The sequence below is a fragment of the Aquarana catesbeiana genome, linkage group LG09, assembly GCF_042186555.1.
Source record: "Aquarana catesbeiana isolate 2022-GZ linkage group LG09, ASM4218655v1, whole genome shotgun sequence".
NCBI lineage: Eukaryota > Metazoa > Chordata > Amphibia > Anura > Ranidae > Aquarana > Aquarana catesbeiana.
This window is the reverse complement of record NC_133332.1, coordinates 293,833,791-293,860,286: the sequence shown is the minus strand read 5'-3', so window position 1 is coordinate 293,860,286 and position 26,496 is coordinate 293,833,791. Positions and strand designations below refer to the sequence as shown.

At 45.5% G+C, this 26,496-nt stretch overlaps 1 protein-coding gene across 4 annotated transcripts in view; it reads left to right on the top strand.

The window, feature by feature from the left end:
* AK1 (adenylate kinase 1) overlaps positions 1–26,496 on the top strand; it is a 176,006-nt gene that overhangs the window by 119,940 nt on the left and 29,570 nt on the right. For 2 of the 4 annotated variants that reach the window (XM_073600458.1, XM_073600460.1), the window contains one exon: positions 9,362–9,401. In XM_073600458.1, the coding sequence (XP_073456559.1) occupies positions 9,362–9,401 (40 nt within the window). Of the gene's footprint in view, positions 1–2,374; positions 2,468–9,361; positions 9,402–16,799; positions 16,998–26,496 lie in introns of those variants that run through there. The other 2 variants (XM_073600461.1, XM_073600459.1) reach the window with 2 other exon arrangements.

Below are 26,496 nucleotides of genomic sequence, written 5' to 3'. Positions count from 1 at the left end.
CCCATAAATGCCGCCTCATTAGTGCAGCCTATCAGTGCCCATAAGTGCCTGCCCATCAGTGCAGCCTATCAGTGCCCATGAGTGCCTGCCCATCAGTGCAGCCTATCAGTGCAGCCTATCAGTGCCCATTAGTGCAGCCTATCAGTGCCCATCAGTGCAGCCTTGTTTTGGATCGAATGAAGGAGGAAAATTATTTATTCACAAAATTTACTGACAAAGTAAGAAAAACTTATTCAAAATGTTCATAGTTACATAGTAGGTGAGTTTAAAAAAATACAAGTCCATCAAGTCCAACCTTTGGTAAAAAATAAAAATCCCAGCAGTGATTAAATACCACCAAAAGAAAGCTCTATTTGTGTGAAGAAAAAGATAACAAAAAATCATTTGGCTACAGTGTTGCATGACCGCGCAATTGTCATTCAAAGCGCTGAAAGTTAAAAAATGGCCTGGGCAGAAAGGGGGTGAAAGTGCCCAGTATTGAGGTGGTTAATGTGCTTCTTCTTGAGCCACTCCTTTGTTGCTTTGGCCATGTGTTTTGGATCATTGTCGTGCTTGAACATCCATTCACGACCCATTTTCAATGCCCTGGCTGAGGGAAGGAGGGTCTTGCCCAGGATTTGACGATATATGGCCCCGGCCATCGTCCTTTTGATGCAGTGAAGTTGTCCTGTCCCCTTAGCAGACTAACACTGCCAAAGCATAATGTTTCCACCTTCATGTTTGACAGTGGGGATGGTGTTCTTGGGGTTATAGTCAGCATTCCTCCTCCTCCAAACACGGCGAGTTGAGTTGATGCCAAAAGAGCTCAATTTTGGTCTCATCTGACCACAACACTTCCACCCAGTTCTCCATTGAATCATTCAGATGTTCATTAGCAAACTTCAGATGGGCCTGTACATGTGCTTTCTTGAGCAGGGGGACCTTGCGGGCACTGCAGGATTTCAGTCCTTCACAGCGTAGTGTTACCAATTGTTTTCTTGGGGACTATGGTCCCAACTGCCTTGAGATCATTGACAAGATTCTCCCGTATAGTTCTGGGCCGATTCCTCACCGTTCTCATGACCATTGAAACTCCACGAGGTGAGACCTTGCATGGAGCCCCAGACCGAGGGAGACTGAGTGTTATTTTGCGTTTCTTCCATTTGCGAATAATCGCACCAACTGTTGTCACCCTCTCATCAAGCTGTTTGGCGATGGTCTTGTAGCCCATTCCAACCTTGTGTAGGTCTACAATCTTGTCCCTGACATCCTTGGACAGCTCTTTGGTCTTGGCCATGGTAGAGAGATTGGAATCTGATTGATTGATTGCTTCTGTGGACAGGTGTCTTTTATACAGGTGACAAGCTGAGGTGTCTTTTATACAGGTGACAAGCTGAGATTAGGAGCACTGCCTTTAAGAGAGTGCTCCTAATCTCAGCTTGTTACCTGTATAGAAGTCATCTCTGAACCAGAAATCTTGCTGAATGATAGGGGATCGTACGATTTGAATTGTATAGTTATTATAATTATTATATGTTGTATCACAGATATTGCTCTCCTGAGGAAGCGGTGAAAACCGCGAAACCGGTCGAGAACCCAAGCTTTATTTGTGCCCACCATCACTATGGGGTGTAATCCTCTTGGTTGTATTTACTGCTTCTGCTTTTAATTACAACTGTATGTGACACTGTTATAACTTTTTAACTATGTTTTCAATTAAAATGGAATTTTATTATATGATTACCTTCCTCTTTACCTTTTCTTACTAAATATTTGGCTATACCTAGTACCGCAATAGTCCCCCCCCCCCCCCCCCCCCTTTTTGGGTTTCCTTCCCTGCATGGGGTATCGAGATACTGGCCGACAGAAGCAGCTAACTGCGGCCGTTCCCTACCCCCTGCCTTTCTTCACATATGCAAGTGAACGAGACAGAGTAGTGACTTATCACCATTGAATAAAGCTGATCATACACTTTACAACATAATTGCACAATCTCCTTGAGATATCATTCTACTATGTTATTGATATAGCTTAACTCTCTGGACCAGAGGGGGCCACCCAATGTAAGGAGCTCAGCGTACGGCATGATATGATAGACCTACCAGTAGTCAGTTCCTCCTGAATTTGTACCTGTCATTTTCAAGGTTCTCCTGCTTCTGCTCCTACACCCTGACATTTGTGTAGAATTATTCTCAAAGGGAATTTCCACTGTGCTTGAAAATCCCCTTTACATTTACAGAGAGAATAGTTTTCTGTCTGGAAAGCCTGCATTCATTTTGGCTTGGAAGTTCACTGGTTAATCCTTTCTCACCATCTCCTCCTGCGTCACTCTGCCTCCCATCTCCCTTTTGCTTCCTTCTACTCCTCTGCATGCGGTTTACCAAGCAAACCATCATCGATCTGTCATGGTGAAGCCTACCAGCCTGCCATCCTCACACTGCTCATCTATCTGCTGAGGAGGTGGCCCCTGGAAACTGCTGCAGCCAAGGTCACTAGTGATTCAATTTTACATTTGCATGCAGACAAGTTAATTTATTGCATTGAACATTGTCAGTCTTATTTAAGAAGCAAAGAGCAGTAAACCAGATCACCCGCCAATGGCTATCTTCCAAAGCTTGGAGAAATGAAAGGCAATATTGGATTAGTTTGTGTAAGTTATAGCAGTGATATGGTGCTAACAGGTGTCTTGCTTGTCAGCATCATCTTCTGCACAGCCTGATGTGTGTTTGTGTGTAGTTTAGAGGAGGTAATAGCTGTACTTGTCAGTAGTGTCTTTAGTTGTGTGTGGTGTAGCTATACATCAGTCTATGCATTCTTTTCTACATAGTGATAGGTTTAAGGCCCATTACATGTGCATTAGTGCTAATGCAATTGAATGTATTGGGACGCCTGCCTTTGCACACACATGAACTGGAACTTTAATGGCATGCCAGTCTTAGTCCGTAGGGTTCAATATTGAGTTGGCCCACCCTTTGCAGCTATAATAGCTTCAACTCTTCTGGGAAAGCTGTCCACAAGGTTTAGGAATGTGTCTATGGGAACGTTTGACCATTCTTCCAGAAATGCATTTGTGAGGTCAGGCACTGACCTCACAAATGGCCTGGCTTGCTCCACTCTAATTCATCCCAAAGGTGTTCTATCGGGTTGAGATCAGGACTCTGTGTAGGCCAATCAAGTTCCTCCACCCCAAACTCCCTCATCCATGTCTTTATGGACCTTGCTTTGTGTACTGGTGCGCAGTCATGTTGGAACAGGAAGGGGCCATCCCCAAATTGTTCCTACAAAATTGGGAGCAGGAAATTGTCTTGGTATACTGACACCTTAAGAGTTCCCTTCACTGGAACTAAGGAGCCAAACCCAACCCCTGAAAAACAACCCCACACCATAATCCCCCCTCCACCAAATGATCAGTGCACAAAGCAAGGTGCATAAAGAAATCGATGAGCGAGTTACACCAGTGCGTAGTCTGTTTGGTTCTTCATTGTCGTGGTTTGTGCCTTTGTGTTAGTAGAGAAGTGTAGTATGCGTTATGCCGCGTACACACGAGCGGACTTTTCGACCGGACTGGTCCGACGGTCTATCCGGCGAACTTTCGGCGGACTTCCAACGGACTTTCCGAACAAACGACTTGCCTATACATGATCACACCAAAGTCCGATGGATTCATATGTGAGGACGTATGACCGGACTAAAATGAGGAAGTTGATAGCCAGTAGCTGCCCTAGTGTCGGTTTTCGTCCGTCGGACTAGCATACAGACGAGCGGCCTTTTTGACCGGACTCGAGTCCATCGTAAAGATTTGAAACATGTTCCAAATCTAAAGTCCGTCAGATTTTCGACTGAAAAAATCCACTGCAGGTCCGATGAAGCCCACACATGGTCGAATTGTCCGCCGGACCAGTCCGGTCGAAAAGTCCGCTTGTGTGTACGCGGCATTAGAAGTCGTCCATTTCAGCTCGATAAACCTAGCACCAAATTGTTCGCTGAGTAGCATAGTTTGTCCTGCTCTTGTAGTAGTTGGCTTTGCGTGTACCGGTGCAGAATGGGAAACTGGATTTTTACCTCTCAATGCGCCATTTGTGACTATGTTGTCTTGTTTGATACTAAAGCTGTCATGTCTAGTGGGGTATTAGAGGGAGGGCACAAGACTGATTGCCTGGGGGGGGAGAAAGTCTGAATCTGGTAGGTTTTATGAGGAGGAGTCTACTTGTTTGATGCTGATCGTAAATCACCCCGCCAATTAGAGGTGACCCTATATTGCTGGTTACTTCATATGGTAATTTTTTGGCACTTTCGGCCACTCTCTACCAATTTTTAGCAAAACCAAACAACAAATAGATCAACCAACACTTTAGATTTTACACCTTTGATCGGTAAATTGTTGGTGGGTTACCATCATCTGTTTGGTTGGTTTTATGGTTATAAACTCATTAAAGATCCCTAAAAATTGCATTGTGTGTGGCCAGACTAGTAGAGGCACACTGCCATTTGGACTGTCTGCATTGTGACTGCAATGCTATTTTTGGCGGGTCATTTTATATATTTGTAGCAATAACTCTCGGCGGAGCTGCTGGTTTAAGCGGGCTTGTTACCTTCACTCTCCTTCCCTCTGTTTACCGCCACCGGGTATAGGGTTCCGTTGAGTTTAACTCTGGACGATACACGCACCAACACTTGAGTACGTTTTCAATGCTTTATTAAACGATTTACTAAGGAAGTAGAAGGAAAGAGGCAGAAGGGAAACTGCAGAAGAAACTCAAATATCTTCTTGTAGGGTTCTTGACAAATGTCCTGGTAGAATTTGGATATTATAATAGAATGCGCTCCCCTCGTGGGACACACTCTTTGCTCGCCTGGATAGGCCTCTCTCACTTGCCTAGCAGCCAGTACGTAGCACGAACAAAAGTCTCTGCCACAGACTTGTTTGGGATAAACCTGTACGAACCTCTGCCACAGGATGTATTGGTTTTCTGCAATGAACGTCAGTCACAGTGCTTGAACCTTTAAGCCAACCCGGCAACACTATGCTGTATAGTTACTTTGAGGATACATCCTCCAACAGAGTCACCAGGCCCCTCTCCAGACCAGCACGCTGCGTGATCCTTCCATGACAGGTCCTCCCCTGGGATCTCCTCGGTTGTCCAGCTTCCTCCCTTTGGATAGACAGCTCAGGACCATTCCTCGGCTGCTGTGGTAGGCCCCAGACAAGCTTCTGGGCCCACCCCTGCGCCGCAGCGACGTGGGCCTCCGGAACGGAGGACCACGAGATTGCCCTCTAACGCATACCTGACTGCCTGGCGGGCCAGCAGGTGGCTGTAAAACGAACCCCACAATATGGCGTCTGTCCCATAATTACCCTCGCCCAGAATGCATCTCGGAGGACCACCTCCACCGAGTTGTCTCCGGGACAGAAGAGCATCCATACGCTTCGACACGTTGCCTTTCCAACACTGACCAGTGATAACAGCGACACCCACCGGTCAGTATGGAAACACACACAACGTCAGCCAAGCTGGAACAGAGGCAAACCTAACCTATTTAACGAACAAGTTACTAAATTTACCTAACATATGGTAGATCGCAAATCTACCAGCACTACATATTGATACTTTGCAGAATTGTGCCGGGGAATAACGGCAGGAGCTCTTACTATAATGTACATAAGGCACAGTATGCTTGAACATTATGGCAGGCTTACCCCATATTTTGCCATCGTTTAGTGCTAACAGGTACATGCTTGTAGACAGGTGAAGGCTCCCCCTCTGTCCTTTAGGTGGCACTCTGCCATTATTGCAGATGGAGTGGAGTCTGTTAGGTGAATTGTCCCCTTGTGGACTCAGTCAGGGACTCAGAGATTGGATGCTGCAAACTTTGGGGACCTCAGGCAGCCATCTTGACCAGGAACCTTATAAACTGGACCTCCTGCATCATTCGGGCATGCTTTTAGCAAGTGGTAGGTCGGGGATAGAGACCCTGCTGGCTAGGGAAAGTGAATAGCTCAGAGAAAGGTTTCTGGCAAGCATGGTGAAAGCAGGGACTTTGCCTGCAGAGAGGAATCATCATGGTATCCAGAATAGCCACATTGGGGTTCTCCTTACCAGCTGTATAGCACCACCCAGTGTACCAGTGGCAGCCTACTGCTACAAGACCCAATCCTGGTAATATTGTCAGATCACTCATTGTTGCATTGACTCATATCAGTGCCTACAAGAACTGTCACCATTCAATACTGTTAACCTACATATGTAATATATCCGATAAACAATACAATCAAGGACTGTGTGTAGTCTCTCCCTGATTTCGTACCTTGGGCCTGGGGTTCACCACACGGCTCGATTAATGCCAAATCCATATTCTTTTATTCTTTTTCTGGACCAGCATCTTCTTTCTTTGTCGGCCATTGGATAAAGTAAACCCTACTTATGCCACAGGCAATGTACAACATAAAATCTCTAGAAAAAAAAAAAAATGGTGGGGGGGGGGTCAGAAGAGATATAAAAAGTCCGTTATACCAAAAAAACTGTACCCTTATAATAATTTTTCCCACACAAGGATCAGTTTACCCCCAAAGTTTCCCTGTGCTCCTCTCACCCCATTTAAGTATCTTTGCTACAATTCAGGCTTGCTTCTTGCGCAGTTTGGAGTTTTGGGTGTTCCCATATTCTCGAAAATGATTTACAGAGAACGCAAGAATTGAAGTTCCAGTAAAATTACTGAGGTAGACAATGCTATATTTACCAAAAATTTTAATTTCAGTGAGGAAGTAGAAAGATTGCATGTGCCTGATCTTTATATCAGGAATGAATGAAGCCTGCAAACAAACTTAGTGCCTGGAGCTTAAAGAAGCGGTACTTCTGCAGGTTGGCCTTCTGTCTTGCAAGCATTCATTACAAGAAGACATCAGGGAAATGAGGTGACTGATGAAAAGGTTGCCTCCAGAGAGATGTCATATCTTGCCTAAAGCACTAGGGAGGAAATGAAATGTATTTCCCGAGCCACTGTAATGCTAATTACTGTATGCTGATTCTACGTCTTAACTGTTAATGCTGCTTACAGGTTCCCATTGAACAGTCTGAGTATTTGGTCTGCACAGTGGCTTCTTGCACTGTGTATGGTGTCAGGTACTCTTAAAGGTGATTATCTTCAGGCTTTGACATGGAGAGCATTACACCCAAAAAGTGATTGTGACCAGTAGTTTGGAGCTTACGCAAAGTTGAAGACTCTCTTCTGCCCCCCCATATAACAACTCTTGGTGCCTGAGTGGCCAATTGCCAAGCACCAGCCATGTCACATGGGAGTAAGGGGAGAAAGTCACATGATCTGGAAGTACAAGGTATTTGTCTTTGAAGAGGAGAAAAGGTTTAGCTGGTGGGGCCACCATCAAAGTGAACCTGCTGCTTTGCCCAAGCATGGGGAAAGTACTGGCTCACGTTAAGATTATATCGATTAATTACTTGTGGCCAGAGGAGGACTGGATACCTTTGGCCTGGGGGACAAATATAACCAACTCACCTTGTCATGGTAGGGACAGATTTCTGTGGACTAAAGACGGTGTACCATGCAAAACGTGCCAGGGTGGGTATGGTGGGTGTTCCTAGAGGAAATTTAAAGTGAACCAGTTGCTTTGCCCAGCAAAGCCAAAATTTGTTTTAAGCTGACCATAAACTTAAAACAAATTATGGCCATAAACGTTACAGTGTACAATTTCCTTAAAGCTCACCTAGCCCATTACAACCTGAATGGACAATGTCCTTTAGATCTCACATGTAGTACAACGGCCTGCCTATTTGAATGCAAATTGAACAATTGTTTGGGTTGGAACTCACATTACATAGTTTTGGTAAAACTGTTTTCTCTTCTATCCAAAACAAAATATAATTTTTTAGCGTAGACATACTTGACATTGTAGGACTTAAGCCCAGATACCTAAGACCAACCTTTCCACTCATACCCTCCCTCCAAAAACATCATGGATGACTCAGACTAGTTCTTGGAGTAAAATGGCCTTACGGCCTATTTATTAAAAACTTATAAAATAACATAAATATATAACTGTAACTTTCTTAAATAACTTATGAGGGTAAATTTACTGTAAGAACAACAACTATAACCCTGGTCACTGGGGGCAACTTCTTTATTTTAAACCTACCAGTTGGCAACCCCTGACTCGGAGGCATGATCACAACCTACCCAGTGACCTAACCTTCTAAACTCCTCCAGGTTAATTCTTAAGGCCTGAAGGTACCACTTCAATCCCCATCCTTCCATGTATGGGTAACAGCAAAACCCCCCATCATATGGACGGGTACCATCAAACAACCCCCCATCCCCTGGATGGGTAACACATGTTATCACTTGTAACATAACTTTATCCTATTAAAGGAAACCAAAAACTGCCAATACTCGGGAGGGTGGGTGGGAATCTCGTCCTCCACCGCTCTCCGAATGACGTCACTTCCCCCTCTCACACATCTCCTGCTCTTCACAGCCCAACACCTCCCCTTCTCTAAAAGGGGAAATCTTCCTCTTTCTTAAATCGGCAACTGTGCTGTCCAGCACTGTCATGCCGTCCCTGCGCCTAGTGTCCCCCTTAGCTCCGTGATTCTCTGCATACTGAAACCAGAAAGGCTACTTTTGGGGATGCAAGAGACTTCATGGACTCAAGTACAGGAATGAGTGGGAGAACCGATGACATTGGCAGTTGGAGGATTTCACTTACTGGTAATTAAAAAAATAAATGCAATACGCCGTGCAGGGTATTGCTGTCTCCCAGGGGCACGCGGGATTATTTGTATCCTGAATATGCAGTGATGGGATTGTATTGAGCCTTCAGCATTGCTGATACCAAATCCAGGATCTAAGTGGTGCATCCGGTGTTGGCCCTCCTCCCTCTAATGGCTGCTCCCTTAATTAGGAATATTGTTTACATGCCCCTGCTGAGATATTTAGCTATATCTAATATACTTTCTTACTGCTGATTGAACTTTCTCATGCTACCGTGACTTGCATGATTTTGCATTCCAATTAAAGATAGAGATATATTCCCTTCTCTATCTCATCTGTGAACCTTGGCCGTGTCCTGAGGAAGCCTAACGGTGAAACGCGTAGACATACAAGGGCTCACTGCACAATAATCATAGATGCTATATGTTACAATTGTCATTGTTTTTTAGATATTGTATTTTTCAATAAATTTATATTTTTTATACTGCTATATCTTCTCCACTGTTTCTTAGCCTAAAAAGTCCGCCTCCCTGGTAATACTCAGTACTACCTTATTTTGTATCCTCAATGATTTATGGACGTAGCTTATTTTTGGTGCACTTTCCTCTTTTTTTGTGCTTAAAAAAATAAATCTCACAAATCTCTTTTCTCTTTTCAGGCAGAAGTCCCCTTCAGCCCAGATCCTACAGAAATGGCAGGTAAGACCCCACATCTCCACAGCACTCTTTCCCTCTAACTAGCTATCTTTACCAGTTTGAGTTTTTAGCAGCCTCTGTATGCCACAATATGTTCTACTGTACACGAGAAGCGGAGTAACCTTATACTCGAAGGTGAACATTCATGTAGATGGTAAAAATGTGTTCCTATGGAATCATTGCCATGTAGAATGGTATATTCAGAATACATGGGGTTGATTTACTAGAACTGGAGAGTGCAAAATCTGGTACAGCTCTACATGATAGTCAATCAGCTTCTAGCTTCAGCTTGTTCAATTAAGCTTTGACAAAAAATCCTGGAAGCTGATTGGTTTCTGTGAAGAGCTGTATCAGATTTTGCACTCTCCAAGTTCCAACTTTTTGAGATGGAAATGAGGGACACCTATCAGAAAAAGCATGCAGGTATAGGACACACCCCCTGCCACGCCCCCTTAAAGTAGAATTGTACAAAAAAAACAAGATTTATAAACCCACAAGTGCTTTTTTTTACCACTACTATTCCTTTATATTGGCTTTTGGAATTTACAAATGCAGCAATTTAGAAATCAGATGAAAGGTTTAGCACTGAAAAACATTTTTAATAGATAAATATTGCATTTTAAAAACATCTATATAGATCAGACCAAAATGAGGGACAAATGAGGAGGAAACATGGACAGAGGGACATCGCCCCAAATCAGGGACAGTTGGGAGCTATGGTAAATCAGTCCCAAAGTCTAGGTGAATGTTCTACTATTACATTTCTTATATAAATGAGGACCTTGGATAAAAACTAAATCTGTTTAAAAGGGAAATTTTTTGCCCCAAGTTCCAAGCATTCAGCTTTGTTGTCTCTTGAAAAAGGTGAAACGTATCCTATATTGTCTGGTGGAATCAACTGATCTCCTTCTTGGGATCTATTCACAACAGAATGCAATCAAATTTAACAGGCTATCAACATTTCTCAACACGTGGAAAAAATTGATTCTGTTGCATATATATAAGTGCATATAAGTGCAGCAATGCAGCTGTCTGTCCCAGAAAGGCATTTAGGTGCCATTCAAAAGCCATGGCATGGGTGGTACATTGGCGTGCATTGCGATAAGGCATACATTTTAGCGCGTGTTACTGCAAATGCGGCTGTGAAGGACTGTTTTTTGCTTGTGAATGATCTTTTTTAAAAAGTGACAATGAATAATCTCCTATAGATCTACCAACAACTGGGTAGTACAAGAGCCTGCTTAAAAAAACAGGTCCTTGCTGGAAAAGGCTATTAATGCTTCACTTTCCATATAATTTAAAGAGGATCTTCAGTGGCCCCCAAAAAAAGAAAAGTCGTCAGCGACAAATACTGTAGCTGCTGACTTTTAATATAAGGATTCTTACCTGTCCAGGGATCCAGCGCTGTCCTCACCCGAACCGGTTCTTCACCAGTCTTTGGGTCCCCCTGGCATTTTTGCTATGGTAGGTCAGCTGTGATCCCTAGCAACTTCACAGAAGGCTTCCTACTGCGCATGCGGTAGACCTGCCACGCTTTGTGAATGGTCCTGCAGCTTTCTAGGACCCGTGATGTGTCCCAGAAAGCTGTGGGGAAAGAGAGGGGGTGCTTTACTTCTGCTCAGATAGGCAATCTGAGTGGAAGTGGGAGCGGGTACTCTTAAAACTAGGTACCCACTCCCCCACCCCCCCAAAAAAATGTGCGTCCCCAAAAGTGTTAGAGGAGGGGGGGGGGGGGGGGGGGCAGAAAAGCGGAACTTCCCCTCTTGGGTGAAGTTCCTCTTTAAGAAAATACTTTTTTTTTTTCCTTGATAATCGTTCCTGTATGTAAATGAAAACAGATACTAGTCCATAGAGTCCAGTCTTGTCCTCTATCGGCCCTTGGACTGCTCCCATGCCGCCATATTGGATTGATATCCCACGCATGCATAGACATGCCAGAAGTCTATAGGACCTGGAAGAGACACTGGCATGTCTACTTATGTGTGAAATCACGATAACACCCCAAAGCTCTGTGACTTACAAGACTTGCGGTGTGTAGCACGATGCCGCGCATGCGCAGACCCGCCATGGAACTCTCCCAGGTCTACACAGATATCACACAGCATACGTCATCCTCGCCTAGGTGAGCATGGCGGGACTAAAAATAAATAAAATGCTATTATTTTTTAGCTTGCTAATTGGGGCTGGGGGTGGAGGGGCAGATCCAGAAGATGGGAAGTGTTTTTTTTTTTTTTTTGGGTGAAGGTTTGCTTTAACCATAGAAATAGCTTCCCATAGTAAATAGCCAGGTCACGGTTTCAAATGAAGCAAAGTAAATCTAGCCATACACTATACAATCTGGTTGTATGTCCTCCTATTGATCTACCATCTACTACCGGTATATAATGAAATTGCCCACATGATTTGATACAAATTTTTAATTTGATTTTACAAAAATTTCATAAACTGTGTTGGTTTGTCCTGACGTTACATAGGTTTGGGAACTCTAAAGCTCACCATACACATTACAATCCGATTGTACAGTGTTCTTTAGATCTACCAAAATGTTCATAATGGATCATCTACATACAGGGCACCAGACTGTGGATCCCAATTGGGGGAGGGGGGGATTTTGAAGCACGTGATTGGAGCCAGAGGCTCTAATAGGCTTCAAAAAAGGGTGGGCTCGGGGCGCAGAGCGGTGCACCCCAATCACACCCACTTGTGTGGTAATAGCGAATGAATACAACATACAGGGATATACAATGTAATACTGACATATAATCACACACATAGGTTGGACTTGACCTCACCTACTATGTAACTAGGTAATATTGATCTCCTCCCGGCCAATCAGGAAGCCCCTATTGGCCAGGAAGTCTTAGGTCTTTGTGGAACTCCGCTTTACGATCGTAAATTAATGATCGCATCTGCAGTTCCACCGTGTAATCTCATAATCCGATTGAATAAATTACGATCATATTTAGGAACCAAGTATCACAGCACTGCAAAACAATGTACCATTTTCCGCCCAGGCCAATCGGCTCAGTCTGCTTGAATGTGAAAGTCTAAGGGCCAGTTCACACCACATGCAGTCCTGTTCATTTTTTTTTCTGTATCAAAAACACATGGGAAGTCGGTTATATGGTTTTCAATGGCCTAGTTCACACCAGTGCTTGAAGTTCCAGAAAAAAAAAAGTAGAACACGCTGCATTTTTCCTGCACTGGACTGTACTGTAATGCTGTAAAACGCACCAAAAACGCACCAGAACGCACCTAAACGTACTGGAATAAATATGTCCTTATGGCCGCAGTCCAGATGCGTTCCAGATGCTTTTCTGCATGCGCGTTTTTGATGCGTTCCAGTGCATTTTTTGGTGCAGTCCAGAGCATTTCCCCCCCTTTTTTTTCCCTTAACCTTAAATAAGAACATGGGTGTTCCAGTGCGTTTTTGGTGCGTTTTTGATGGTTTTTACAGCGTTCCAGTACAGTCTAGTGCAGGAAAAATGCAGCATGCTCTACTTTTTTTTTCTGGAACTGGAATGCACTGGAACTGCAAGCACTGGTGTGAACTATGCCATAGAAAACCATATAACCTACTTTCTATGCGTTTTTGATGCAGAAAAAAAAAAAACACACAGGACTGCATGTGGTGTGAACTGGCCCTTAAGGTTAAGAAAAAAAGGAGGGGGGACAATGTACTGGACTCCATCAAAAACGTACCAAAAATGCGCATGCAGAAAAGCATCTGGAACACATCCGGACTGTTTCTATGGTGTGAACTGGCTCTAAATCTATTGGAACAAAAAAAAAAGGAAAGTAATTCAATTGTTTGCAGATTCAGTGGTTTTGATCGAATTGCACATTATTGGGAGAATAGCGTGTGGCCACCATTGGAGATTGTACAACCAGATTGTATAGTGTATGGCCAGCTTACCCGCTTTCATTACGCTCCAGGTTTTGTGGCTCATGTCCCGGTCGGGACGCCTTCACCCGGTAATACTCATTTGAATCTACAAAAGCGGCGTCAGGATTACTTTACATAACTGCAGGATTGGCGTGTACAGCAGTGGAGTCCGCCCTCTCCTCTCACACCCGGAATGTCGCTCTGTGCGATCGCTGCTCTTTGAACCAGAGGGGAATGTTAATAGCAATGTCTTCTCCCAGGCAGAGAGCAAACACTATTTATAGAGATCTAAGTATACGTCTCATAGATGTGTGTGGATGGAGAGAACAGTGTGAAAGACTGAAGAAGAAGCAACCCAACCCCCACATTAAAAGGTATCTCTAGGGAAAAACTTGGAGTGGAGGAAGGGTTGGACCCTCTGACAAGTTTTTATTCTTGACTGTGTCCCCATTGTGCAGATTCCTTTCCCTATTTGTACTGGTGACCCCTAAGACCCCTTTCACATTGGGGCGCTTTGCAGGCGTTCCAGCGCTAAAAATAGCGCCTGCAAAGCGCCCTGAAAGAGCCGCTGCTGTGCCTCCAATGTGAGAGCCCCGAGGGTGCGCTGGCAGGATGGTAAAAAAAAGTCCTGCTAAGAGCATCTTTGGAGCGGTGAAGGAGAGGTGTGTATACCACTCCCCCACCGCTCCTGCCTATTGAAATCAATGGGGCACTGCGGCTATACCGCCAGCATAGCGCTGCCACAGCAGCGCTTTGCGGGTGGTTTTAACCCTTTTTCGTCTGCTAGCAGGGGTTACAAGCGTCCCGCTAGTGGGCGAATACCCCCGCAAATACGACGGTAAAGCGCCGCTAAAAATAGCGGCACTTTACTGTCGCCCCAGTGTGAAAGGGGCCTGAGACAGAAAGTGAGGGGGAACCGTCCAATGGGAATACCTGTCCTAATGACGGCTATCTAAGAGCTCTTTTACACTAGCGGTTGTGGGGGAGGGGGTTCAGTAAAACCATCATTTTACCACCTCCAACTGATTCCTCTTTAGCTTTAAAGGCAGTGTCTGGGGGTGTAGATATGCCACGGGGGCACGGAGGAAACGATATCCCCTGTCATGTTCAAGTGAATGCGCCACAACTGCGCCCCCCCCCCCCCAAATCACAGTTGCGACACAGTGGTGTGGCATTTAGAGCAGGGGTCTCAAACTGGTGGTCCTCCAGCTGTTGCAGAACTACAAGTCCCATGAGGCATTGCAAGGCTGACAGTTACAAGCATGACTGCCACAGGCTGAGGGATGATGCCTGAACGAGTCATGCTTGTAACTGTCAGCCTTGTGATGCCTCATGGGATTTGTAGTTCTGCAACAGCTGGAGGACCACCAGTTTGAGAACCCTGATTTAGGGGATTAAAACAGGCAGCGAGGCGGCGACATATCTCCTCCCCACCCATCAAACATCTCTGAAAAGCGATACGAGCATGGATCGCTTTTCAGAGGCGTGGTGGTCCTTGCCACTACTGTAAACAAGCCCTTAGGAATCGTTGACGCCAGCTTCTTCTGGGTGCTGGTATTCAGCCATCTTAATTTGCTGGTGTGCGATGACATCAGGAGCGCGGTGATCCCGGCACACAGGCAGTGTGCTGGAATGTAAACTGAGCTGCGCATGCACAGCTCAATGTACCTTCTACAAGGGGTCACTGTGATCAGGCAGGTGGGTGGATTTTATTGAAGAGGACATCTTGAATGTCTCTTCTGCAATGAAGACCTGGCCTGTTTGACTTCAGTTCTGCTTTAAAGTCAATTAAATACACTACGTAAGTGCGTAAATGTAAACTAAAGTCCGCTTTACAACAGAATGCAGTGTGGGAAAGTCACGTTCCGTGCCTGTGAATGAATGCAATGCCTTTGTGCCAATTTAATTGTAACAGCACCCCCCCCCCCAAACGCAGATCTCAAACGCAGTGCGTTTGTGAGCGCCAAGTCGCATGTACTGTGTGATTTGTCGCATGCACTACTTTTTCTGTGTTCTGGTGCGATTTGCAGCCCGTTCAGAATGGGCTGCGAAGTCACACCACACAGGAATCGCAGGAGAAGGTGAACCAGCCCTAAGTCTGTTTTCCAACGCGGTAAAACAAATGTGCATTCCTGCGTGTTTCTGGTGCATTTTACACCTGTGAGAAAAGGACATGCAAATCAAAAAAACACAACAAAAACTGAAACACAGGTGCGTTTTAGCCACTTTTTTTGATGCATTTTCCATTAATTTGAAGGCCCCGTTTACACCTCAGCATTTTGTAGCTCGAAGCTCCAAAACGCTGAAGGAGAAAAAAATCAACTATTCTCTACGGAGATGGTTCAGATCTCCACTCCAAGACGCCGGAAACTCTAAAAAGTCAGGCAGATTGGTGCATTTTGTCATGCGTTTTTGAGTTTTTTTGTGCTCAAATGCAATAATTAAATGAAAATAAATAATTGATAAAATAAAGGAAAAAAATAAAGAATAAAAAAACAATGAAAAACCCTAACCTCTAACCTTAATACTAATATTACCCCTAATCCTAAACCCTAACACTAACCCCTAACTAACCTTAACCCCAAACCTAAAAAATAAATAAATGAACCCCTAACCTTCAAACCCTTAGGCCTCGTGTACACTGCTGCTGGTAAACAGACGTTTAGGAACCATTGGGCTTTTTTTTTTTTTATCAGTACATGTACACAGGGTCGTTTATAGTTGTTTTTAGGCAGTTGCGTTTAGAGGCTTTTTTTTGGAACCCCAAAAAAATGCGTTCAGAAGCTGTGTTTAGAGGCAATTTCAAACGCCAAACGTGGCTAAACGCGGTAACTAGCGTTTAGCCGCGTTTCGTTTACAGGCGTCTTTCATTTTTGGCTATTTTGAAAATAAAAATATATTCTTTTCAAACGCTTCTAGACGTTTTTAGACGCCGGTTTCTAGCTGTCCAGTTAAATAGTTCAAGAGAGGTTGAACAACGTCCTGTATACATGAAGCCTAAATCCCTTAGAAAAAAAAATTTAAAAATGAATAAATAATAAATAAAATCAGATGAAAAAGCTGAAAAACATTGCAACAAATGTGCATACAAATGCTCAAACAAACGCCTGAAAAAAAATGCTCAAAAAACAAGATGCTCAGGTGTGAATGCAGCCTTATAGGGAGGTGCGGTTTTTTTTTAACCGCACAAAAAATGCAGCAAGCAGGACTTTTAAAAAAAACGCACTGCACCCGCAACTGACTGGTTTGAAGAGTTCCATAGGATTTAATGAGCCTGTATCCTTCGTTTTCCAACTCAAAAACGACGGGATAAAAAAACTGGGGCCCTAAAATAAATGGCTGCAGAAGCCCCATGATTGTGTGTTTGGTGTGACGTCTGCAGTGACAGGCTTGGCTGTCTGTTGTCACTGTGTACAGCTGTCCTGGGTAACTAGACTGTTAGCACACATCGCCAGGACGACGGGCTGCCTGCCATTGACCACAACGACCGGCCTCCAGGGGAGGAGGAGGAGGAGGAGAACGGTTGCCAGAACAGCAGAAAAGGATCAAACTTTTTTCTGTAGTCTTCTATGAGTCTGGATCGCACAGTCTGCTATGAGAAGACACTAGATTGTGTACAATCTGCGCATACACAGTAGACGGACGCATCGTGGTGAAGATGGGAGCGTGCTGTGCAAGAGGATCCAAAACTGCTCCAGAGGGACTAGAAACGGGTAAATAACCATAGAGCGGATCATACAGATTCCCCCCCCCCCCCCCCGGCAATGCTCAATCAGATCACATCTGTAAAATCTGTAATACACGCCTTCTGCGTTTTCTCCCTTTCCTGGTTTATTTCCTTCCTTTCCTTCATTTGCAGTCCTTCCCTTTGCCAGGCCCTTCCAGCCTCACTCACATGTGTAGATTTTGTCTGTACAGTATATTGTGTTACTGTCCCAACCACCCATAGACATGAGATGACCGCACTAAGTACGGCTTTTTAGTGGGATCGGGCATCGTTCTCCTGGTTATGAGCTGCTGGGAGGAATAGATCAGTGGTGGCTGGTGCTCAAAATTTTTGGGGGGGCGCAAACAAACTGAAAAATACTGAACCCCCACCCCAATCAATTGCAGCCTCACTGTGCCCATCAAATGCAGCCACTGTGCCCATCATTTGCAGCCACGTGTGCCCATCATATGCAGCCACGTGTGCCCATCAAATGCAGCCACGTGTGCCCATCATATGCAGCCACGTGTGCCCATCAAATGCAGCCACTGTGCCCATCAAATGCAGCCACTGTGCCCATCATTTGCAGCCACGTGTGCCCATCAAATGCAGCCACTGTGCCCATCATATGCAGCCACGTGTGCCCATCATATGCAGCCACGTGTGCCCATCAAATGCAGCCACTGTGCCCATCATTTGCAGCCACGTGTGCCCATCATATGCAGCCACGTGTGCCCATCAAATGCAGCCACTTGTGCCCATCGAACCCCCCACTGGTGAGGCTCGTGGCTCTGGCAGCACCCCCAACCCAACCCCCCCCCCCCCGCTCTGACAGAGGGGACTCTAACCGCAGCAGCTCCTCTCCAATGCACCAGAGCGGCGGTGACCTCCACTCCAGAATGTCACCTCGGCCTCCTCTTCCTAAGCGCCAGGCATCCAATAGGGTGGCCTGGCGCTTTGGCCAATCAGGAAACAGGTCTGGCGCCCTGCCTCCTGATTGGCGGGGAAGAAGGTCAGTGTGAAAATAGGGAAAATTAATTCGCTATTGTCACACAATTGGGTGATATCAGGGCGCACCCTCTGCAGCCTGAGCCCACCCTATTTTGAAGCCTATTAGAGCCTCTGGCTCTAATCAGGTGCTTCAAAAAGTACCACCTCCTCCCACCCTGCCATAGGAATCCATGCGTCCGGCGTCCTGAAAGGGGCCGGGCGCATGGATGAATGAGGCGGCGCCAGTGCGCCCACTGGAATAGATCCTTTCTTTGGATAAGAAATATAGGTAGTCTCCTCTTCTGGGAAAAATAGCAGCCTAAGGTCCCTTTCACACAAGGGGTCCGCCTGTCCGTTTTTTCAGGTAGGCCTGATCGGACCCTCCGCTCTCCTCGATGGGTAGTTGGATGTAAACGGATTTGGAAGGTAAAGGGGACGCGTCTTTCCCCTCCGACTGGCCAGATCAGATCGAAGGGCAGTCAGGTGTCTGTTTACAGCAAATGGATCCCCTTGCTGAGCAAAACCAGATTGGGCCCATGTGAAAGGAGAGTTCCGCCCCCCTCCAAAAATTTTAAGTCAGCAGCTGCACATACTGTAGCTGCTGACTTTTTATATAAGGAGACTTATCTGTCCTGGAGTCCAGCGATGTCGGCAGCCCAGCCGAACCCAGCAGTGAAGTCTGGCTCTCTTACTGGCTTGGCAGTAGGGGAAGGAGGAGGATGGGGGCCGAACTTCTGATGTACCTCGTCGCAGCCAGGTCCGATGGAAGTGGAGACAGGGTACCTGTAAAAAAACAGGTACCCGCTTCCCCCCGAAAGGTGCCAAATGTGGCAACGGCGGCGGGGGGGGGGGACACAGATAAGCGGAAGTTCCAATTTTGGGTGGAATTCTGCTTTAATGCTCTATCACATAGGCAGTAGTAAATACAGGCAGCTGAGCTGTGGTTTTACCGCCCCTCTAGACACCAACCCAAATCTTAACAATACAGCCAAATGAGCTAAAACACATGCCATGGCCACATTGCTTGGCATTTTTAACTCAGGCTGTAGAGTTTGGCTAGCTGTCAAACTTGCCCCATTGAGTCTAATAGGGTCACTGCACTACTGTGAGCCAAGCACTTGGATTGCACTTAAAACATGGTCCTGCAATATAAAATTGTGATTCAACAATTTAAAAAAAGGAAGTTAAAATAAAATGGTGTCATGAAGCATCCAAAGCATCACCTGAATGCCAGTCAGCCGTTGTTATACCACCCTCTGAAAAGAGATCCACCACAGATCGCTTTTCAGAGGGCAACAAGTATTACCATTAATGTAAAGGAGACCTTATGATCCCATTAATAATACTGACATTTTTACCAGCCAGATGACAACCCTGGGTATAGGCAGCACCTGCCTGCCCCCCCCCCCCCCCCTACCAATGTAAATACTAAGCCCCCCATTCACACTTGATTGCTTTTCTGCTCTCTATGTCAGACAACACAGAATGCTTTTGTTTTCTAACTGTTCCTGTTCACACTTGTACGCTTAGTCACCCTGTGCTCCATGCCCTACTCTCAAAAAAGTACATAGAAAGCAAAAGGGGTTTTGTTACTTTAATGAGGTGCATGATCACATGCACCTCCATCCCTAAATCAGAAATAAGAAAGGGGTTTTGGGACTGAGTGAGGCACAAGACACGTGGTAGGAGAAATTATAAAATTGTTTAATTGGCATATGAACAAAGCATACCTCAAACATATGATACATGGTTGAACATGAGTATTTTTATCTATATACAAGGCAATGGCATACGAAAACGAATACATATATATGTGTATATACACGTACATGCACACATCTGAAATCGCATAGTATCCCATGGAAGTAATTAGTATAAAAAGCCAAATGCTTATTGAGTAATGGATACAAATGAGCTATAAGATACAAATGAATCATAGTGGAGGTTAAGCTATGTGTTGGGACATGATGACATTGATATTCTCAACGCGTTTCATGGCCAGTTGCCACTCATCAGGAGATAACGCATAGCATATCTGAAAAAAGGCACCAAATGGGATCTAATTGTAGCGCTTACCCCTGAAGGAGCTGCTTAATATTTGCTATATCCGTAATTCACATTTACTACTCAACCCTCGCAGCCCATAGATTTAAAAATCACAGCCCTTAATGCTTTTTCTTAATGCTTTATTCATCAACATAAACTGGGATGGGAGAAGGACTTCCTTTGCTCTTTTGTTACATTGTCACCTTTCAATGATTCATACAGGAAAATATGGGTACAATTGCAGGTAGTCAAGAAATCATTTTTAAACGATCTCTTCAATCAGGGACGATGGAAGTAGATTTTATAGAGAATGAGTTGATAAAGAGTCACTCTGAATAACTTCTTCATCTGGATAACTTTAAAAGGAACGATCCATATCTCTATATGTATACTTGCAGCTTCACCGCTACCTCTTAACCACTACTTCCCACCGACATGGTACTTCCAGATTACGCTAAAGGCGAGCCACTTTGAACAATTCCTCCCGCTTGACTGATTGGAATCCCGGAGCAATGCTGAACTCAAAGTCATAGGCCATCACTGCCCATCTCACTGACTTGTGCACCAACAACCCTCAGTCTCTGGCAGTACCTTTCCCTTGGGCTTTCACTCACATGATCGATAGTCCATGTGCCACTCATAAACGATCAATCGCCCAGTTTCCTTCCACTTTGTTGCTACTTCATCCGCAATGATTCTCAGTTTCTCTATCTCTTTGTGGCCCGTTCCCCTCCCCGCAGGGGTGGCCTACGACATCCACGACTACACGCGGCAAGATGTCATCTGTTCCTCCATGAGGACCGGATCTCCACCCTTCTCGTTAAGGTGAAGCTCCGTTGGCTCCCCGGAGGGGAAAACCTCCACCTCCCCCTCTGGGAACCAGGCTGGCTCTCTCGCTCCTCGGAGCAGTACTGGACTCGAACTCCCGGGCACCATGTGACCCCCCTTTTTATATGAGAGTCCCGGGATTACCAAGCAAATTAATGATTGGCTGAGACCAACACAAACTACCTGTCACTCAAATATGGAAATCAACAAAACAGGCCTGCCGCAATAGCATCAGCCTATCTAAATTTACCTGTCATAGAAAACTAACAAGAAAGGTCACCTACTTAAAAGTAGGTGCCCGCTACATAATGTTTTGCCCAGATAGTAAGAAAGAAGATAGGGGCAAGGGGAAACAAGATGCCCCATCTTGTTTCCCCTTGCACCTACCTTCTTTCTTACTATCTTGGGGGGTGGACAGAGCGGCCCGGGGGCTGGGACAGAAGCCAATTTTCACGACTTCTGCTGGGACAATAAAAAAGCAGGGACATGGGATGGATTTCCGGGACTTTCCCGGTAAATTAGGGACTGTTGGCAAGTATGCTATGCAGCCAAGGAGCGTTTGTAGATAAAAATGAACTGTGCAGCTCTTATTAAAGTTAAATATTGCTCTTGCTATAAGTGAAGGCCTGATCTGAAGTAATGCCTAGTCATAACTGCTCTACCTCCACTATCACAGGAGTGAGCTTTTTCTCCGATTCAAACCCCCTCACTTGTTCGCTCTCTCCCCCCTAATGTAATAGCTATGGGTTCAGCATTTAAGAGCTCACTTCTATGATGGAGGTGGTGAGCAGTAACAACTAGGCCTCACTTAGCAACAGGCTTCATGAGGTACGTAAAATGTCTACACTGAAAAATAAGAAAAGAGGGCACACCAGCCTTGCGCCCCCGCCCCCCTCCCCCCCCCCGGCCTTTGTTCTTTTGATTTGCATGTCTTTTGGGGCTCCAGCGGCTGAAACTGTCAGCGCAGTAGACTGTTCTTTTGATTTACGTAAATTGTCTATGCCTTCAGCCAGGGTATTATTCTACTTTAGTCAGGACTGCACAGTTTGGTTTTTATGTACAGATGCCACTTATCTGCACAGGCAGTTTTTTTGGTAAATGTGAACTAACCCTTTAAGGAGACCCTGTTATCCTTCAAAAGGGAGTGTCTTGGGCCCCACTAACCCACTGATCAAAGCTGTATCCTGGCTTAAGCCAACAAGGCCCAGGCTTAGGGCAGCACTTTGCAGGGGGGCAGCACAGAAAGAGTCCCCGCCGGCTTGCACCATACTGTTATTGTAGCGCCAGTCTTATGGGGCGGACTGGGCTGAGAGGCAAATTAGTTTAGCGCCCCCATAAAGCCGCCGCACTGCGGCGGCCGGCATTCCGCAACCGGGGGGGGGGGGGCGCCGCTTCTAATTTTGACTGTCCTCTCATCCTGGACCACAAACCTTCCTCACTGTGCTATATGTTTTCTGCTACACCATTGGCATGGTTATATCTTCTTAGTCCTCTACATAAAATTTTTTAGAGATTTGTGCTTAACCACTTGACGACCGCCTCACGCCGATTTACGTCGGCAAGGTGGCACGGACAGGCAAAATCACGTACATGTACGTGATTTGCCTTCCGCGGGTGGGGGGTCCGATCGGACCCCCCCCCCGGTGCCCGAGGCGGTCGTCTTTTCTCCCACGGCGATCGGAGATGAGGGGGAGGCCATCCGTTCGTGGCCCCCCCCTCGCGATCGCCGCCGGCCAATGAGAACATTCCTTTGCTGCTGTATGCTAAACAGCAGCAAAGGAAATGATGTCATCTCTCCTCGGCTCGGTAATTTCCATTCCGGCCCGAGGAGAGAAGACAAGTGAGTGAGTGCACAACACACACACACACAGTAGAACATGCCAGGCACACAAAACACCCCGATCGCCCCCCCCCCCCCCCCCCGTCACAAACTGACACCAGCAGTTTTTTTTTTTTTCTGATTACTGTATTGGTGTCAGTTTGTGACAGTTACAGTGTTGGGACAGTGAGTATTACCCCCCTTTAGGTCTAGGATACCCCCCTAACCCCCCCTAATAAAGTTTTAACCCCTTGATCACCCCCTGTCACCAGTGTCACTAAGCGATCATTTTTCTGATCGCTGTATTAGTGTCGCTGGTGACGCTAGTTAGTGAGGTAAATATTTAGGTTCGCCGTCAGCGTTTTATAGCGACAGGGACCCCCATATACTATCTAATAAATGTTTTAACCCCTTGATTGCCCCCTAGTTAACCCTTTCACCACTGATCACCGTATAACTGTTACGGGTGACGCTGGTTAGTTTGTTTATTTTTTATAGTGTCAGGGCACCCGCCGTTTATTACCGAATAAAGGTTTAGCCCCCCGGTCGCCCGGCGGTGATATGCGTCGCCCCAGGCAGCGTCAGATTAGCGCCAGTACCGTTAACACCCACGCACGCAGCATACGCCTCCCTTAGTGGTATAGTATCTGAACGGATCAATATCTGATCCGATCAGATCTATACTAGCGTCCCCAGCAGTTTAGGGTTCCCAAAAACGCAGTGTTAGCGGGATCAGCCCAGATACCTGCTAGCACCTGCATTGTGCCCCTCCGCCCGGCCCAGCCCAGCCCAGTCCACCCAAGTGCAGTATCGATCGATCACTGTCACTTACAAGGCACTAAACGCATAACTGCAGCGTTCGCAGAGTCAGGCCTGATCCCTGCGATCGCTAACAGTTTTTTTGGTAGCATTTTGGTGAACTAGCAAGCACCGGCCCCAGGCAGCGTCAGGTTAGCGCCAGTACCGCTAACACCCACGCACGCACCGTACACCTCCCTTAGTGGTATAGTATCTGAACGGATCAATATCTGATCCGATCAGATCTATACTAGCGTCCCCAGCAGTTTAGGGTTCCCAAAAACGCAGTGTTAGTGGGATCAGCCCAGATACCTGCTAGCACCTGCGTTTTGTCCCTCCGCCCGGCCCACCCAAGTGCAGTATCGATCGATCACTGTCACTTACAAAACACTAAACGCATAACTGCAGCGTTCGCAGAGTCAGGCCTGATCCCTGCGATCGCTAACAGTTTTTTTGGTAGCATTTTGGTGAGCTGGCAAGCACCAGCCCCAGGCTGCGCCAGATTAGCGCCAGTACCACTGACACCCACACACGTACCATACACCTCCCTTAGTGGTATAGTATCTGAACGGATCAATATCTGGTCCAATCAGATCTATACTAGCGTCCCCAGCAGTTTAGGGTTCCCAAAAACGCAGTGTTAGCGGGATCAGCCCAGATACCTGCTAGCACCTGCGTTGTGCCCCTCCGCCCGGCCCAGCCCAGCCCACCCAAGTGCAGTATCGATCGATCACTGTCACTTACAAAACACTAAACGCATAACTGCAGCATTTGCAGAGTCAGGCCTGATCCCTGCGATCGCTAACAGTTTTTTTGGAAGCTTTTTATTGAACTGGCAAGCGCCAGCGGCCTAGTACACCCCGGTCGTAGTCAAACCAGCACTGCAGTAACACTTGGTGACGTGGCGAGTCCCATAAGTGCAGTTCAAGCTGGTGAGGTGACAAGCACATGTAGTGTCCCGCTGCCACCAAAAAGACAAACACAGGCCCGTCATGCCCATAGTGCCCTTCCTGCTGCATTCGCCAATCCTAATTGGGAACACACCGCTTCTGCAGCGCCCATTCACATCCCCAACCAAATGCAGTCGGCTGCATGAGAGGCATTTTTATGTCCTCCCGAGTACCCCTACCCAACGAACCCCCCCAAAAAGATGTCGTGTCTGCAGCAAGCGCGGATATAGACGTGACACCCGCTATTATTGTCCCTCCTGTCCTGACAATCCTGGTCTTTGCATTGGTGAATGTTTTGAACGCTACCATGCACTAGTTATTAGCGTAGGGTACAGCATTGCACAGACTAGGCACACTTTCACAGGGTCTCCCAAGATGCCATCGCATTTTGAGAGACCCGAACCTGGAACCGGTTACAGTTATAAAAGTTAGTTACAAAAAAAGTGTAAAAAAAAATATATATATATAAAATAAAAAAAAATAGTTGTCGTTTTAATGTTCTCTCTCTCTATTCTCTCTCTCTATTGTTCTGCTCTTTTTTTACTGTATTCTATTCTGCAGTGTTTTATTGTTATTGTTATTATCATGTTTGTTTTTCAGGTATGTAATTATTTATACTTTACTGTTTACTGTGCTTTATTGTTAACCATTGTTAACCATTTTTTTGTCTTCAGGTACGCCATTCACGACTTTGAATGGTTATACCAGAATGATGCCTGCAGGTTTAGGTATCATCTTGGTATCATTCTTTTCAGCCAGCGGTCGGCTTTCATGTAAAAGCAATCCTAGTGGCTAATTAGCCTCTAGACTGCTTTTACAAGCCGTGGGAGGGAATGCCCCCCCCCCCACACCGTCTTCCGTGTTTTTCTCTGGCTCTCCTGTCTCAACAGGGAACCTGAGAATGCAGCCGGTGATTCAGCCAGCTGACCATAGAGCTGATCAGAGACCAGAGTGGCTCCAAACATCTCTATGGCCTAAGAAACCGGAAGCTACGAGCATTTTATGACTTAGATTTCGCCGGATGTAAATAGCGCCATTGGGAAATTGGGGAAGCATTTTATCACACCGATCTTGGTGTCATCAGATGCTTTGAGGGCAGAGGAGAGATCTAGGGTCTAATAGACCCCAATTTTTTCAAAAAAGAGTACCTGTCACTACCTATTGCTATCATAGGGGATATTTGCATTCCCCGAGATAACAATAAAAATGATTAAAAAAAAAAAAAATGAAAGGAACAGTTTAAAAATAAGATAAAAAAGCAAAAAAATAATAAAGAAAAAAAAAAAAAAAAAAGAAAAAAAGCACCCCTGTCGCCCCCTGCTCTCGCGCTAAGGCGAACGCAAACGGCGGTCTGTCGTCAAACGTAAACAGCAATTGCACCATGCATGTGAGGTATCGCCGCGAAGGTCAGATCGAGGGCAGTAATTTTTGCAGTAGACCTCCTCTGTAAATCTAAAGTGGTAACCTGTAAAGGCTTTTAAAGGCTTTTAAAAATGCATTTATTTTGTTGCCACTGCACGTTTGTGCGCAATTTTAAAGCATGTCACGTTTGGTATCCATGTACTCGGCCTAAGATCATCTTTTTTATTTCATATTGGGCAATATAGTGTGTTTTAGTGCATTAAAATTTAAAAAAGTGTGTTTTTTCCCCAAAAAATGCGTTTGAAAAATCGCTGCGCAAATACTGTGTGAAAAAAAAAATGAAACACCCACCATTTTAATCTGTAGGGCATTTGCTTTAAAAAAAATATATAATGTTTGGGGGTTCAAAGTAATTTTTTTGCAAAAAAAAATAACTTTTTCATGTAAACAATGAGTGTCAGAAAGGGCTTTGTCTTCAAGTGGTTAGAAGAGTTGGTGATGTGTGACATAAGCTTCTAAATGTTGTGCATAAAATGCCAGGACAGTTCAAAACCCCCCCAAATGACCCCATTTTGGAAAGTAGACACCCCAAGCTATTTGCTGAGAGTCATGTCGAGTCCATGGAATATTTTATATTGCGACACAAGTTGCGGGAAAGAGACAAATTTTTTTTTTTTTTTTTTGCACAAAGTTGTCACTAAATGATATATTGC